The sequence below is a fragment of the Physeter macrocephalus genome, chromosome 16 (genome assembly GCF_002837175.3).
Source record: "Physeter macrocephalus isolate SW-GA chromosome 16, ASM283717v5, whole genome shotgun sequence".
In the NCBI taxonomy this organism is placed as follows: Eukaryota; Metazoa; Chordata; class Mammalia; order Artiodactyla; family Physeteridae; genus Physeter; species Physeter macrocephalus.
In genome coordinates, this window is record NC_041229.1 from 17,148,471 (window position 1) to 17,165,362 (window position 16,892).

Below are 16,892 nucleotides of genomic sequence, written 5' to 3' on the forward strand. Positions count from 1 at the left end.
CTTCCCGGACCGGGGCACGAACCCGTGTCCCCTGCATCGGCAGGCGGACTCTCAACCACTGCGCCACCAGGGAAGCCCTACCCTATGCATTTTTTAATGTACACCCTACTCACACCCTCCCCCCTCCCCCGCAAATGCAGCCTTGCAGTGAATCTGGGCATTATAAAGCAGGAGTACCATAGAGCAGTTAGTTGGAGGAGAAAAAGTATTTAAGGTTGTGAATTTAATTTCGTTCCTGGATTTTCATTTGTGGCACCCGTTGTGTTTGAGACCACGGACTAATTTATGGATTAGTTTTAAAACCCCAGTCTGTCACACTCAATGAACAATTCTAAGTTGGAGAGAATCCATATGAAAGGATTAGAATGTGCCACAGTGGAGCTTACACATGACTGTTTCAGCTAAACATTGCCCAGCTGCCTCGCATGCGGTTTTTTTGTTGTTTTTGTTTTTGGTTTGGGTTTTTTTTTTTTGCTACTTGGTTAAATGGATGCTATCTCTAATCTGACACATTGTCTGAGCCTTTCGATTTTGAAAATATCTGATACTGCCACGTGAAATATAGGTGATGTTTAATTTATTCAAGGTAGGGTCCCATAAACTGTATGGCTGGGAGACTGAAAGTCGATATTCAGTGAAATGTTCATCTTTCAAATAGCAGTGCAGGCCCTGCCCTTGGATACCTCGTTTAATTACACTCATAAAACAGCTAGAGAGTGACTATTAAGACCATACACACTTACTGGGTTTGCAGGAACGTGGGATTGTTTTTTCTTGACCATATAAAATAAATGTACAATAAATTTCTCCCTCATTGTAATTAAAATTAAAATAGAGACTAGCTCAAAGAGGCTTTTTAAATTTCATAACCCTACACCACCGTAAGTCCAGCTCAACTTTCTGTGACCTATTTTTCTCCTAGGCCTAGCGCAAAGATTATTTTTTAAAGCCAGCCGCAGGATGAAGTTTGAAACAGCCTCTGTTAGGGCAATTAGGCACTCTCATTTTTCAAGTTAATTAGAGCCTATGTTATCTTCTATTGGAAAGTTACTGTTTGCATTTTGCCTGTACACTTAGAATGTTATCAAACAATATAGTGACCCCACAAGTTGATTCACAGGGGTGGGCTAGCACATCTCTCCAGTCTCCTGATTAAGATACCTTAATAAATCCTACTTCACAGAGCCGCACTCACTTCAGAGCCAGGGTGTCTGTGGTTTCTGCATGACGTCGTAATGCAATTATGAAGGAGAATTAGATTCTGTCACAGTGCTCTCCTGCGGGGAGCACAAAGTCACTTCTAAAGATTTTTTTTTTTTCATTCTTTACTTGAAATAGCCTTTGTTCAGGTACCACACCAGATGCTCTTAGAGAAATGGAATCAGCGACTCCCCCGATACACCCTCAATCTCGGTCTCAACTTTGTAGCCAAGCCTGTGTGTCTGCTGCCGTCTGCCACCCCATTGCTGATCCCTGGTTTTGCCATTCCCAGCTGCAGTAACTGTGTTGTTTGACTTGAACATGTGTTTGCTTTTCACTGTTTTAGAACCGTGTGTTTTCCTTCTCAACATCCCTTTCTCTTCCCTGTTGGGTGCAATTGATGGATTTCCCATCCCCAGAATGGGGAGGCAAGCTGCACTGTGAACTTCCCTTCATTTATTCTCTGGTACCCACAGGGAAGTGTACACCCAGCTTCCCTTAGTTTGATTTCGTCATAAAGCTGAGGTGATGTTGTGATGTAGGCAGACAGTAAATTGGGGAGTCGTCGGTTAATGCTAAGACATTATTTTTGAGGACCCTTAGATTTCACTCCAACCCCTTTCTTTCATTTTATACTAATGATTTACCTGGTGAAAATAAAGCATATTAGAAGTGCTGCTACAAAAATAATGAGCCAAAATGTTTATTGCTTTTTTTTAAATTAATTTTGGAAAGAAGCCAGTGTCTAGCTATAAAATATATTAACTTTCATATAAGTGTTTCTGTACAAATGTGCATTTGATTTTGCCCTTGCAATTGAAAGCACCTCAAACTAACACTTGACTTGGATGTTTCAAGTGAGGAGACGTGTCATGAGCATCTGATGTAGAGATGTTTGATCTGAACAATTTTCGGTATTGTTTTTTAACTGCTTTTTTATGCATACAGACTTGTAAGTAAGTATTGCATTCTGGTGTGGTTTATTTTATGTTTTTCTTTCCTTCATCTGTTCTTCAGAAACTCAGCTATAAGTTATATTAAGCTGTAGTGGCCTCTAGGACTTCTGGTTAATTCTGGCTCCTTAGAAGGGCTCTGATTTTTTGATGGTCTAGGGTTCTGAGGAAAGGGGAATTGAAGGGGAACACTGGTGTGAATTCATGTGTCATATTTATAAATCAGAAGCACCAGGCTCGTTGGACCAAAAAAAAAAAAAAAGTTACATTTGGCATTCTGGTGCATTTAAACATTGCCTATGTCAAGTCCAAAAGAGTCTTTTGGTGTCTCCAGAACTCATGAAAATAATTACCAGCTAAATAGCTGCGTGGTAAGGACACTTGTAGTGTCAACCCAGAATCCCACTACAGCTCAACATGACCAGCTCATGTGTGAGTGTCTCCACTCCTTTCTGGCCAGAAAGGGATCACGGAGGGAGACACCTTGAGAAGGTAGAACTGAAAATTAAAACCCGGCCAGATGGGTTGACATTGGAATGAAGCTGGCTAGAAGAGGGGTATTAAAACGACTCTGGGAAAGGAATGTTGCCGTGCATTTTGTTAGATATTTATCCCACTTCCCCTCTAGCCAAAAAGAAAAAGAAAATTTCTGGAGCCCCCTGAGGAATTTCCTGTGAAGAGGAGCCAATATAGCAGGCCTGGTTTTGAAGCCTGGTAGAAGGAGAAAACTTGAACGGCATTAGAAATAGAAGAGACAAACCACGGTTTCTTCCATAACAAGTGCATCTGGCAGTGAAAAAACCTCACGTGCCATCTCCTGATTCACCCCGAAGGCAGGACTCCTGGCAGCTCACAGCAGTGAATGTGGTTCTGGATCGTGAGCAAAGGGACGGCTGGATGCTTTAATTTTTGGAATGTCACATGATGAGAAGTGGCATTTGGCAAATTATGTGGACTTGGGTGTTTTCCATGCAAGACTTCTTGCCCTTAGATTGTAACAAAGTAAGATCCGCAGAGTGGAGGATGGCTGAGTGGTGAGTATGAGTGCGTGCGTGTGTGTGTGTGTGTGTGTGTGTGTGTGTAGAAACTAATCTGAAAACCTTTAACATGTTCATTCCCCTGGCCTCCCAGTTAATTGAACTTTCCAGCTGAACCCTGCTGAAATAACACACTGGATGGAAAACTTGAACCCATATATTCATCTACAGGCATCTGCGCATGAGCCATAAAAGGATCCTAAACGTGCAATTGATTCAGCGACGCCTGATTGGCAGTCGTAAAGCCTGGCAGTCGTAAAGCCTGAGTGCCTGGGTGGATTGGGTTAAAACAAAGGCAATGTTTGAATGTATGAATCTGTTGTTCAGCCAGCCTTCCGACTGAGCTTTTCTTTCACAGTCCTGAGCCTTGATGCGTTCAGAGCCATCTACCAGTCACTGAGTTTGCACTGGTGTTTCTCATCACTTTGCATGTTCCCCTGACTATTGACTAGCAAGTAGATGTATCCTGGCAAGACCCCCAGAACCAAAGAATCTACTGTTTTCCTCACTGGCTCGCAGCTTTGAGCTGAAGGCATGTCTTAAAACAGTGCAACTCACTTCAAATGCTTTTGGCTTTTCATTTATTATTGCTTGTCACGCGATGTTCTTTGAAAGCTTGCTCATATATTATCTGTTCCATTTTTTTCCATTTTCCCTTTTTTTGCATGCCGTTCCTCCTGTTTCTTCCCTTCCTCCAATCCTCTGTTCCCGTCTGTAGACACCACGGCGACGACAGAACCAGCAGTCCACGGTTGGTACCACATTACTGTTTATCTACCTTCTCAGCACTGCTGAGTGGCAAGGCAAGCCTGGGAAAAAGAGAAATGTAGTCTTCAAGGGAAACTGTGTTCCGAGGAGACTGACCTCATAAATATACTCTAATTTGTGAGGCTTGAAAGGATGTCGAGTCTTGTCATTTTTGTTGTGAGTTCAGTGTTCAGTGGTTGCAATCTGAGATGAGGCCTCCCTGTCGGCTGGCTGGGCTGCAGGAGTTTTAGCTGCACGTAGCCCTTAATTCTATAATGCCACCAGACATTGAAATATAAGGGACTCCAAAAAAACCTAATATTTGCTTAAAAATCATAGTAGCTGAATTAAAGGCCCAGTCGCTTTCTTCGTTCATAGGCTAGAATCTTAGGGACATTTTGAAGAGGAGTCGTTTATGTCACTTAGTAGTCGAGACTGAAGGACAGGTCAGGGCGAAACATTCCTGTTTAAATTCATGATGTAGGGATGAGGAAGAACATTGTTCTTCTTTAATGATCATATTTACCTCCATGGCCTCTTGCAGGTTCACCCTTAATCTCCATGTGTGCATAAAAGTTTACGCTGCCATTTGGCAGGAAGCATCTCCAAACAAGAATGATACCATATGTACATTTCAACAGCATTAACTGGGACTTAAAAAAAATCATTCGTGTGTGGGTACCTTGTAGGCAAAATACTAAAAAAAAAAAAAAGGGGGTCACGATGTTAGCCAAAAGCTGATAAAAACCGAGTAAATAAAGCTCAGCAGGGGGCCTCAGGAAATCCTTTTCCGAATTTCTCCACTGACTTCCTAGGTTGGACTAGGTCCATTCACTTTTCTATATGTCTCCAGTCAGAAAATGAGAATCATGTTTCATCTGTATTTATTACTTAGCTCACATCTCACCCTGGCGATATTGTGCTTTGGAGAAAGATATGTTAGTTAAAAATGGGCTGAATTTTAATAACTGAACTCAAGGGAATTATTTGGTAAAGGGCCTACTTAACATCGCTTTGCACATTGTGCAGGATTGAAATGAAATGTTAATGACATTAAATGTTAATGTTAAATGACAAGAGGTGATCAGCCAACCCTATGGTGTTCATTCAACTTTTAGAGAAACAGCTCTTCCTAGCACGACTGACCTTAAACAGACCTGCATTTGAGGACTTAACCAGTTAGAAATCTCTGAGCAAAACCTATGCTGTGTGAGCTGTCCTTGAAGGTCAGGCCTTTATGCTTGGCTGACCAGCCCCATATTTGGACCTTCTGATGAGAAGTTCTGAGAAAGCAAAACAAACGTGGGTATGGGGCAGTATCCCTCCCCACCCTAAGCCACCTTCCCCTGCCCTCCCTGTCACAGGCACAAAGGGAAAAGTTCATAAAATTAGTTAAAGGGCCAGGTACTCCAACAATCATGAGGAATCAATTCGGTAAAAAACTTCCACTTTCCAAGGTCATGCCCCATGTTGCTCACTACATCTCAGACACTGCACTCCATTAAGCTCAGTTATTTGTAGGTTTCATCATTAATTGAGCACTTCCTGACTTTTATCGATTATTCTCAGAGATTTAAGGCTATTTTAATGTAGTTCAAGAGATTTTTTTGTTCTATTCGTTTGAAGATGCTTTACGTTCTGAGCTTTCTATAATTAACTCCAGGGTCAAATGTAATCATAAGATTCCTGAATTCTGTGAGATCTTTGAAGAGATACTGATCATTTATCTCAAGACTCCAGACCTCTGTTTTCTAGGTCCCTTCAGTAACATTTGTGTAGTTATATGACTCTAATAGTTGTAGGTCTTGGAGTTGGGTGGGGTATTCAAGGTAAAAAATATGTCCCCTGAGCTGAAAAATGAGAAATTAATTTAGGGGCCAGTCCTGATCTTAGGATACTGGTATTTGAACATGTATTTCTCTATGGAGAAAGAAAGTGAAGGTGATCTCTCTTTGTGGTATAATAAAGAGACACTTGGAATAGGACTCTAGCATTCGTGTGACAGGAAACAGAGATGCCTGTGTACTGTGAGAAACAACCACTGTCTTACTAGTTCAAGGATAGTGTTCAAGCCAGCAATGTCTCAGTAGGATGTTATTGACCAGCAGTGAATGAGAAGTATACCTACAGCCAAGAAATTTGGGGAGGAAAAAAAGGAAGTAAGAATAGTATAATATATATATATATGTGTGTGTGTGTGTGTGTGTGTATATATGTATATATATATATATATACACATATATATAATATATGATCATCATATATATGATTCCTTAGCAGGTAGAGAGAAGTGATAACCCAGGTTGATTCCTATAAAATGCATTTATAAATACATGCTCCAACTTGTCTAAAACCCTCACAGCATCCTCCCAAAGGGATCTCTGACCCCTCTTTTCAACAGCATACTCTCCAGCCCACAGCAAAAAGCTTTAATGAAAGCCAAAGTAATATCTAGAATTTTACTTAACAGGGGGAGAAAGTCTTCCAGGTCAGTTGTCAGGATAGAAAAGGCAATCGAATATGATTGGAGTTACAAAGCAGGGGACCACATTTCCAAGGACATGAGGATATAGAACTGACTTTATTCAAGTGACTTATGGGTAAAACCCAGCTTCTTCTGTATAACAACCATGTGACTTAGATTCATTGGAGAATAATCTTGAGATACTCACGTTGGAGATCTGGGCCTAGAAAAATGTTGTGGTTTGGTAACTCGGCAACTTAAATGACAAGACGTACTGGGTCAGCTAGTTGTGACCATTGTACTGGTCTTAAAAGTTTTCATACTGGATTTCTGTCCATACTTTTCTAAAAAGGAAAAAAAATAATTTTACAAAATGTTTTCCCTTTGAAGACTCATTAAAATATTTTATTCAAGCTTGTGTTGCTAGAGTATGTATGAAGTATATCAGTTGTATATGTATGTTGACCTTTTGTTCTTACCAATATCTGACTAGAATAAGCATGTATTGGAAGGTTAGAAGTGCATGGGCATGATTCAAAAGCACATGGATTTTCTCCAAAAAGAAACCAAACAATAGTCAGCCACAATGTGTCTTTAAGGATGTAATTGAGAGTACAGTAAAGATAAATGTGAGTGTGAGAGTGGGATTCCTAGACTAGGGTCACGGAAGGGATCTTTGAAGAAAGATCTTGAGCATTTGTGTTTTGGGAGCTCATCCTTAAGGGATCTTTGAAGAAAGATCTTGAGCATTTGTGTTTTTGGAGCTCATCCTTAAGGCCTGGACAGGAAGAATCCTGTGTTATGTGTGCATGTTGAGCAATGCAAAAAACACTCTGCCAAAGCCTGGTACCACATGGTCTGAAATTTATGGCAGAAATGCATGAGTGACGTTAAGCACGGATGGTGTACTCGTTCCTATGATTATCGATGTGTGGGTGCGTGTGATGGTTTTTATTTGTTTGTTCCAATGTGGGGCGCTTCTCTGTAAGTGTCTTGTGCCTTGTTCTTTTTCTGCCCTGTGTGTCCCCTCTCCCTTCCCCCACCCACCTCCCTCGTGTGAGGTTTTGGGTGACAGCATGCCCATGGTCTGGAATAGTGCTTGTGCTTTTGCTGCACTGTAGTCAGCTGGCTTCCTCTGGGTTTGGGGTTCTCTCTCTCTCTGTCTTTCTCGTTCTCTCTCTCTCTCTCTCTCTCTCTGTCTTTCTCTTTCTCTGTCTCTCCCCCCCTCCGCCCCACCGCTATTTCATTATTTTCAAGTCTACCTGTCCTTTTGCTTTCTACCTCTTGTACATTAGAAGCTGATGATCTCATGAATTTATAATCCCAAATGAGTTATTAACTAGTTTTTAATTTAGTATGCAATTGTAGTGAGACTCAAACTGGGAACCCCTCTGACATAATTTTTCACTTTCAGTTTTGGTTTCAAAATGTTTGGCCTGTGCTAGATACATGTTTATCCCCTAGACCTCTGCCCTTAGGCAACTACCCCATGGATCTCCCTTTCCCTGACTTACTTTATAAGTCTTGCAAGCCGTGATGGAATTCTAAAAGCACATGAAATTTCTTATCTTTCTATTCAATTGTGGGGAAATTCTGAAGCCCATTTTAAAGAAAAATAGCCAGCAGTGCGCATTATTACAACCTCTATGTCCACCATCTGTGTATGCACCCCTCTGCACATCTCTCTGTATGAGTACACAACAGTGGCATTCGAAGGCTGTCATTCAGTCAAGGGACTCTGCAGACATTGTATGTTCTACTCAAGAACAAAGCTAAAGAGGTTTGCGAATGGCTGCAGGACCTGAAGATTGTGTTTCAGCCTTGATATGCAGTTTGGAAACAATGTGCTACTGTTTAACGGCGTGAACCAAATTTCTGCTAATGGGACGAAGGGAAAAACTCTCCACAAAAGCTGACAAAGCAGGAAGAACAGGATGACTGACTGAGCATTTAGATTAAAACTGCCGGGGCATCTGAACTCTTATGGCTGGTGATGGAAGTAACAGATTCCATAATATGACCAAGTGATCAGACATATGCTGCTTAGGTAAGAGAGAGACCATCGCCTACTTTTTCATAATGGGAATGATACTAGGGCCAGTGGGAAGTTTTTGTTTCCTAGAGGTTTTATTTGATCATTCTGTTTTAAAATTTTCAGGAAGAAAAAAAAAGGAAACCCTGATGAATTGAGCCCCAAACATTTAGATTTTACTTGACCTTGACCTTGAATTTAACTAACTCTAGGATTTCTTGCTGTTTCTAAGTTTTGAGCTTTAAAACCTGGTTTAAACCTGGTTTAAAATTGCTACGCCATACATACCATTTTTAGAAGCCAGCAGTTTCTGCTGAAAAGGAGAAGTAACAATACCAACAGCAGAAGCACCGTCTGAGGAGGCTTAGGGCACGTGCAGCACGTGATTGATAGCATCACGAAGGAGCAAAAATCACGTCTGCGGAAGAGACGATTCTCGTGCGTGTATTAAATTATCATGTTTGCACCTTAGGATTTTATTAATTGCTCAAAAGAAAGTCCCATATGGGCCAAAAAGTAAACTTTCATTTGTTTCACAAAGTTTAAAGAAATGTGTTGAATACATTTTAATTGAAGTGACCAGGAAGGCCTTGAGCGGATGATATGAAAAGTTCAAGAGAAAAACCCAGAAGTAATTTCCCACGTATTGTTAAATGGTGGAGTTTCCTTTTGAAGACTATTCTCTGCCTCACAAAATGCATCTTTGTCTTTTTCTTTGAGAAAAATGAGAGCCGTATAATTTTTATCACGAAAGAAAACTACCTAAGTCAAAGCAATTTTAGGAGGTAAATTTTGCTTGTACACTCAGTGCTTCAGTAAACTCTTCCTAATTATATTTATTTTGAAATTATCCAACTATGGTGGAGCACTATAGATTCATAAAATACAGCAGTAGTGCAAAAACAAATTTAACACCACTAACCTAGATGGCTTCCCACTTTCAGATGTAATCTGAGCTGTAGATTCCAGATGATTTGGTATATTTTAAAGTCTATGCCATTAAAAATGACAGTTTCATCTTTAATGAGGTGTGTATAAACTGTCTGTCGCTTTTTAATGGGAAACTTTGCATATCAATGATATTTCATAAACATATTTGTCTTTATTTTTTTAAATTAGCTTTCTAATGCCCTCCCCAGGGAAACAAGCCTTCAGCAGTAAAGCTGCCTACTTGAAACACCCTCGTTTAATATGGTTCAGTGAGTGCCAAGCATGTATGTAGAATGCTTTGATATTCATTGGGCCACATAGAAGTGAGGGATTAGCCTCCTGAGAACTGCAAATTCATAATTAACTACAGAGGAGAACTTTATGTTGCCCATTTATAACAATTATTCAAATAATTGTATTCATCAGTCTTTATACAATGAATAAAGCCAATTAGAAGTAGGAACACTTTCAACCAATCAGATTTCAGAACCAATGGAGAACATCCCTACTCAGTTGCCTCTATAATTTATTGCATTACTCATTGCTTTCCCATAGTTGCCTAAATCCATAGTTTGGGGACATCCATGGACTTCAAATCATCCCATTTTTAATTGGCACGTGCCATTGAATATTGGCAAGGGTCATGATGGAAATTCTTCAAGAGCTGGTATGATGCTTCCTTTCACAGCACCAACCTAGCTATCAATATTCATTTGGCTTCTTTATAAAACAACTTATAAAATCCAAGCTTTTACTGTCCATTTCTACCTTAAGTGTTTCTGTTGATTTGGGAGCTTCTGAATAGTGCGGTCAGTTTGACATTGCTTGTTTCCAGAGAGCATTTGTTTTAGTTGGTAGTTCACTAAGCATTACTCCCAAATCATTAATTCAGCAAATACGCACTGAGCTTATATTTTGTGCTTGGCTATAAGAGAAGGGAAAGATGAACAAAGAAACAAGGCATGCCCCTCATTCCTGTTTAATAGGTCTGCAAGTATCTTCAAAAGTGACAAATCTCATCAGAGAAGGATTAGCCAATTGTTGTGCAAATGAGAAGACCTGGAGGTCTGCACAAACCAGACACGACTTTGTGGTGTTTTTAACTTCATTAAAGGAGCAGCCTGCAAATACAGGAAGAGGAAAGGGAGGCCATCTCCTAACTGAGCCCCCCATGGTTTATCTGCTTTCCCCTTCATCTCTTTTCCTTCCAGGCAGAGCTAGCCGAGAGCCATCCCAGCTGGCCAACATTGGTGCTAACTCGGATACAGGCATTTCAAGCTCCACTTGATTATCTCCTGACCTAACTGCTTTTTCAGCTTTGAGGGTTTCATTTTTTCAGGAATACCACTGATTCTTGAAATTCTCTTTTTGAAAAAAAAAAAAAAAAATCATTTTGCAAATCAGATTTTCTGATGAAGGCAAACTGCAGTTAGCAGATGCCATACCATTTTGAAATAGATGATCCAAGATCATCATCAGTTGATAATGAACTGTGTTTGTCATTCTTGCCCAAGGATTTCAATTTACAGTCAAATGTGAACTAAAACTTACATACATCAGTATGTAACATCTAAATATATTTGTATTTAAGAGATCTATCAGAACATCAATAGCTAACAATCAGGCTTTATTTTTTTCTTTCTGCATGCTGTTATGAATGAGTGATTGGAAACATTCACCTTCATGTTTCATGTGCTTTGAAAGTGGAGACTGAGGAATCTTTCTGCCTCAATTGTGTATCTATAACAAAATGAAATGATTGGAGAAACGTACTTATGGATTAATACATTCAAGCTATCCATAAAAGAGAGAGATGGCAAGAGATTTGGCTCATGTTTTTTTTTTTAAGAAATTCATCCTCAGTTCTTAAGTGTTTTGTTTATGTCCCTTGAGGAATGAAAAGAAAAACGATTTGTTTTTACTTGTAAGGCCTTACTCAGTTGCCCAATTCCGCAGAAGAACTGGACAGTGAGGACCTCTCAGGTAAGGGCTAGTCATTAGGTAAAAGGCTCTGCAGTGTCCAACCTGTGGGCCCTCCATCCACTTCCACAACACGGCCATGGATCGCTGAGCAGTCAATTCGCAATTGTGGATTTCAAGACTAAAGAAAAAAACAGATTTTTATTAACACTTTCTTCCTCCCCCCACCTCTCTTCCCTGTGTATTTTCAGATTGTATATTGTGTGTATATTTCAGATTGGGGCTGACCTGCTGTAAAGACCTACAGGTCAATAATGACCTCCAGGTCGAATCATCTTTGGGATTGCACCAAAGCCACTCTGTACAGTGGCTTAAAATAATTTTTATGTTCTAGGCATATAATGGTTCATGAGAAATTTGTTGCATTTCAAAGCTGTTTAAGGATGTTGGATTATGAGACAAGATCTTTATTTAAAAAAAGAAAACCCTCATATTGACCATCTCCTTCTGTGGAATAGACTAGAAAAGCCAGGTCATAGTTAATCTTAGAAGGAGGGGGAGGGGAGGGGAAGGAAGGAAGTGGGGGGGGCCAATTGTTTTGTCACACACCATGATGCAAACTAATTATCCGCCCCAGACCTTTTTCACAGCACACTGAGCGCTTGCAAAAGTAGGTTTCATGCTTGATTCCAGGATTTAGGTGTTACTAATCCAAAATAAGAAGCATATCCTAAAAAGGAGGGGAAGGAGATTTAAAATGGTCAGTGCTAAACAATTATATGAGCTCCCATGATGTTGTGGGAGTTCAGTGCCAACCAGCTGCAGCTTTTGAAACATTTTGATCAGTTGCTTCTTAATAAGTCAATAAGGAAGGGCCCTTCCTCATCAGGAGAAACCAAGGCAGAGGACTGTAGATGCTGACTCCAGCCTTTTGGAAACAAGGGTTCCATGTTGCCCTTCTTGAAGAGATTTCACTGCAGCTCCCTTGAATAGCTGGTTGCTAAGGTGCAGCTTTTAACTACAGGTCTTACTTACCCAGTGAGAGAATAAGATGGTACCACTATCTTTCACAAGCGATAGATTTATTGCCTCCTCTGTGCTTCTATCAAACCTCAGGGACGCCTTTATTTTTCTGCTATGTAGCATGTCCCAGTTTGAACTTGGCTGATGGATTTTCCCACAGAGTGGAAGCTCCAGGAGGCCATATTGGTTTTGTTCACTGCTGTACACCTGTCGTATCATAAGCACGCAACTGATACTTGTTGGATGAATAAATGAATTCCAAATCCCAAGGAGTTTAGATAGATAAATAAAATAGAAGATTAGAAACATAGCCGGCCATCAAAGGAGTGTTTTATTTTTGTCTCTTGTTTGTGGTATATTTAGAGAAGTTTCAAAAACATTAGCTTGATTTTTTTTGGAAATAAGAGCAAATGAGTCCTTCTCCCTGCTTAGAATATCATGCTGAGTATAAGAGTGACTCATCAGTTCTGACCCTGACCCTAAATAAAACAGCCCTCTGACACAGTGGCAATTGTATCTTCTCAAGGATCCTAAGAAGGGACCAAGTTCTCCTTGGCCCTGATCCCTCTCAGAATATCAGCCAGACAAGGATCGCTCAGATATGCAGGAGTCGTTTTTCTCCTCTTTAGGAAAATGGGACTAAATCAGCCCTTATCCCTTCCCCGAGCCTCATCAATTAAGGAATACTCCGGGTCTCTCGGCTCTGCACCAAGTCAGAGGCAGCCTTGCTGCAGCTCCATCAATCACCCCTGAGTCGGGAGTGATAAACCAACAACTGTTTGTGTTCATAATAATTTGGTTAAATTAATAATTAACGTTGTCCCCCTCCCCTCCCCCGTCCAGGAACGCTGCAGTTGTATATTGCGAGGGAGCCATAAGTCAAGTAGAACCCGGATGATCTGTCAGGCTGGGGCTGGGCTGCCTTTGCATCTGGTTTGATGAACTAATCAAAAACTGATTAGCACCTTTGTTCAAAGGGGATGCTGATTAATCAATTACTATTGATGGTGAGCATGGCTTCACTCGGCAGCAAAGAGACATCTGAAGGGAAAAAAAAAACACCCGATAAAAATTGAGCAGCTGTCATAGTGTTTAAATTTATTAAAACAAAATACATTATTTTTTATGAAGCTGTCTTGAAATGGGTCACTGAAGGAGAACATATTGATTGAGAAAGGATGAACTTCTTAAATTTCTGTAGCCTAGAGACTGAATTCAATTATAATACAAGACAAACAGGTTAACACCCGTCTTAAACAGTCCATCAATAAATTAGAGGAGGTGTTGTACATTTAATGCTAACCTGTGGTAATGAATAATATTACCATCCATTCCCTGCTCCATCTGGGTAGAAATTTCGTTCTTTCCTTATTATGGATAAATGTTATATCCTGCGTTTCCTTCACAATAATGATGGTCTGTCTTCTGCTGGCCCCTTGTCCCCCTTCCTCCCCCATACACCACTGCCACCTCAGCTAATGACGGTTTCCTAAGCACCATATGGTGCCCCAGCCTCACCCAGCAAAGCAAGTTGCCCAGCTCATCCTCCTCTTTAATCTGCATTAAAAAATTATGCTTGGGTGTAGTTCAGTGATTTAATTATTGGAGGACCTGGGGAGCTTCTCCAATTCTACTTTGAACACTTTCATTGACTTTTTGGGTGTTAACTTTATTGATGACGGATCCACAAGAGTTTTGCGTTGCTATATCAATTATATCTGCTATTTCCCGGTGACAGCTGGTGGTTATTGCCACCCATGTGGAATAGAATAGCTTCAAGCCTATTTATCCTTCTATTTTATTTTAAAACTTTAAAAAAATGCCTCCACCTGCCTCCCTCCCTTCAGCAATGGAAGGTCCTTCGGGGACTGTTTAGTGGAGTGTGGTGGTAAATATGCCACGTGCCAGGGAGTGGCCCTCCCGGCACAATCAGAGCAATCCATCAGGCTTCTTTCTGCTTTTGAAGCAAAGGCACCAACAAGAAATTTCAGAGCTCTCATGCTTCCCAGAGAGAGACACGTTTTCAACTTTGGCCCTACATACAAGAAAGTGATCTGGAAAAATCAACATCTCCCTCACAGTCCATAGAAAAGTACGGATGGAAGGCAGATTCTAAGTGGCTTTGATAATCCATGCCAGGTGTTAAGGAAGAATCTAGGTGAGCCAGCTATAGTCCCTTAAATGGATTACAGAGGAAATATAGGCTCAAAATATGGTCTAGATTTAGTTCATGGACGCACTTAAAGGCCTTCAGATCCAGATTATCAGTTCTGGGGTGGAATATAAGACCATCTGGCTGTTGTGAGTGTCCGCAAAGTCTGGCTGAACTTGCTTGAAATGTGTGTAAGAAACTGTCAATAGACGTAGCATTTGGGGGGGACTCTTTCCTTACTGGCTCCCACGTAAAGTATGGCCCAGACTTGGCAAACAGGCGATTGCATTTTTTTGTTAGGCTAGTAATAATAATGATGATGATAAAGAAAAACATCAAAAACCAGCTGGACTGTGTAGACAAATTCAAGATCTGGCCCCTAAATCGCAGGTGAGGTCTTATTTAGCTTGTATTTGTATAGTAGTTGACCGCTCAGGAAGCTTGTGCACACATATGACCTCATTTGATCCGCATTCACTGGACAATTGTTTGAGCCCCTCCTGTGTCCTAGGCTCAGGCCTGGGCACCAGGGATACAGCAGTGAACAAGACCAGCCAGGGGCTGGAGCTGCCCCGGATTTCACGTGCCAGGATCCTGCCCTCATACGGTTACATTCTAGTCAGGGAGACAAGCTCAAAACACAAGATAATGTCAGACTAATGCTGTGGGAAAAAAATAAACCTGGGTAAAGTGAAAGTGAGTGACTGGGGCTCGGAAGAGGTGGAGGGTAGCTTAGAAGTGCTCACCAGGGGAGGCCATTGGGACAGCATGAGCCAGCCATGGGAGGATTGTCATGAAAATCCTGGGAGGTTGTTAAGGAAGGGGTTGTTTACAAATGAGGGAACTGGGGCTCCAGAGGTTAAATAATTTACTCAAGAGACAGAATCAGAATTTAAACTTATGGGTCTTCCTGGCTCTTCAGGAAACAGAGACTTAGGTTTAAAGTGGTTATCCTTCCCCTGTGAAATCCACACTGCCTTTGCTCTGGTATCTTCTTGGGAATTCTTACCCTCTTGGACCCTTTTCGATTCAGACTGTGCATCCAAGGAATGAAGCAGGGAAAGTTGGGCTCTCCAGAGCCCATCATGTATAGAGCCACGTGCTGACGACCGGGAAAGAGCTCTTCCAGCGTTGAATCACGCTCTTTACCATTCAAAGGGGACCTTAAACTCTGCTCAGATGCTTTCAGTGCCATTGTCCCACTGATCTCCTAAATTATGGGATGGATTTCCCACTGAGACGGTCCTAAATGCCATGGGGAAGTGTTGAGTTGCAGAAGGTTAAAACATGTAGGTTACCTTATTTTAAAATTCCTTTTAGTACAAGGCAGTAGACTGACAAATCATATTGGGTCCGTGCCAGCTTGGCCATGACTTTACCACCACGATGTAAGTTTGAATTTCATGGTATTGCTGATCTTCCCATAATCCAACATGCTGCTGTTTCCCCCGTGGGGAGGAAGGAGACCATCAAATAGGAAATTTTCCTCCAAATTAAAGAGTTGGCAGGCTACAACACAAAATATGAATTCCAGTTCTACAGGTTGGACACTGCTTTGGGGTGACTTCACCATATTCATTAAAATCCATCCTCACACCCCCAAATGCCTGAGGTCCACTGAAGCATCTTTCTCCAGAGAGAGATTCTAGTGGGAAATGTATGTTTAGAAATACTTTTACAACCCTGTTCTCTTTATCAGATATATACTCCTTTAAGGAAAACTCCAGTCTCATCCTCAGTGCCTTCCTGTTGCTTAAAGTGGAAAAAGGCAATCACACTTCTAAGTCCTTATTGTTAGATGAATAGAGAGGACTCAGGAGTGTGCCTTGTGGTCTCTTTGGTGATGCTTAATGTCTTTGGGAGGATTTGCATCCTGTTGCATCAAGTCATTTCCACTGTTGGTTACATTAACAAAATCAAGTTACTTGAGAAGGGAGAAAAATCAACACACACAAAAAATCTTGTTCTGATGTTTAGCTGACAACAAGAACTTAATATCCTGATACTTAAGTGGTACACCTGAGTGATAACTTGGACTGGGTGGCCTTCAGCCGCCAGGCCCACAGCCTTGACCACCACCCAGGACCACCAGTCACACTGTGTGCCATTCTACATAAATGAAAAGAAGGGGTTTGGTGACTTCAACTCAGCTAGTGTCTATGGGGCATCTTACCCTCTGAGAACAATGCTGAGTGTGCAGTACGACCCTTACCCCAAAGAGCTATTAAGTATTTGCCTGGAATCAGTGATTAGAACTGGAATAAAGCCCTCTGTAGGCTTTATTACAGCAGATTTCAATTTGGCAAACACTTACTGAGTGCCTATGATATGCCAAGCCCTGGCCCAGAGAGGCCCGTTCATATTCAGCGACACACTGGCCTCCCAAAACACCCCTGTGAATTGTATGATGGTGCTCCATGGCTCAGAGTAGCTG

The 16,892-nt window shown here is 41.2% G+C and overlaps 1 protein-coding gene across 3 annotated transcripts in view; it reads left to right on the forward strand.

Moving 5' to 3' along the window:
* Window positions 1–16,892, forward strand: part of CADM1 (cell adhesion molecule 1) — a 333,247-nt gene that overhangs the window by 307,778 nt on the left and 8,577 nt on the right. Inside the window, exon 9 of one of the 3 annotated variants that reach the window (XM_007126762.4) lies at window positions 3,909–3,941. The exons of 1 other annotated variant lie outside the window; for it this stretch is intronic. In XM_007126762.4, the coding sequence (XP_007126824.1) occupies window positions 3,909–3,941 (33 nt within the window). Of the gene's footprint in view, window positions 1–2,781; window positions 3,205–3,908; window positions 3,942–16,892 lie in introns of those variants that run through there. One more of the 3 variants, XM_007126765.3, reaches the window with a different exon arrangement.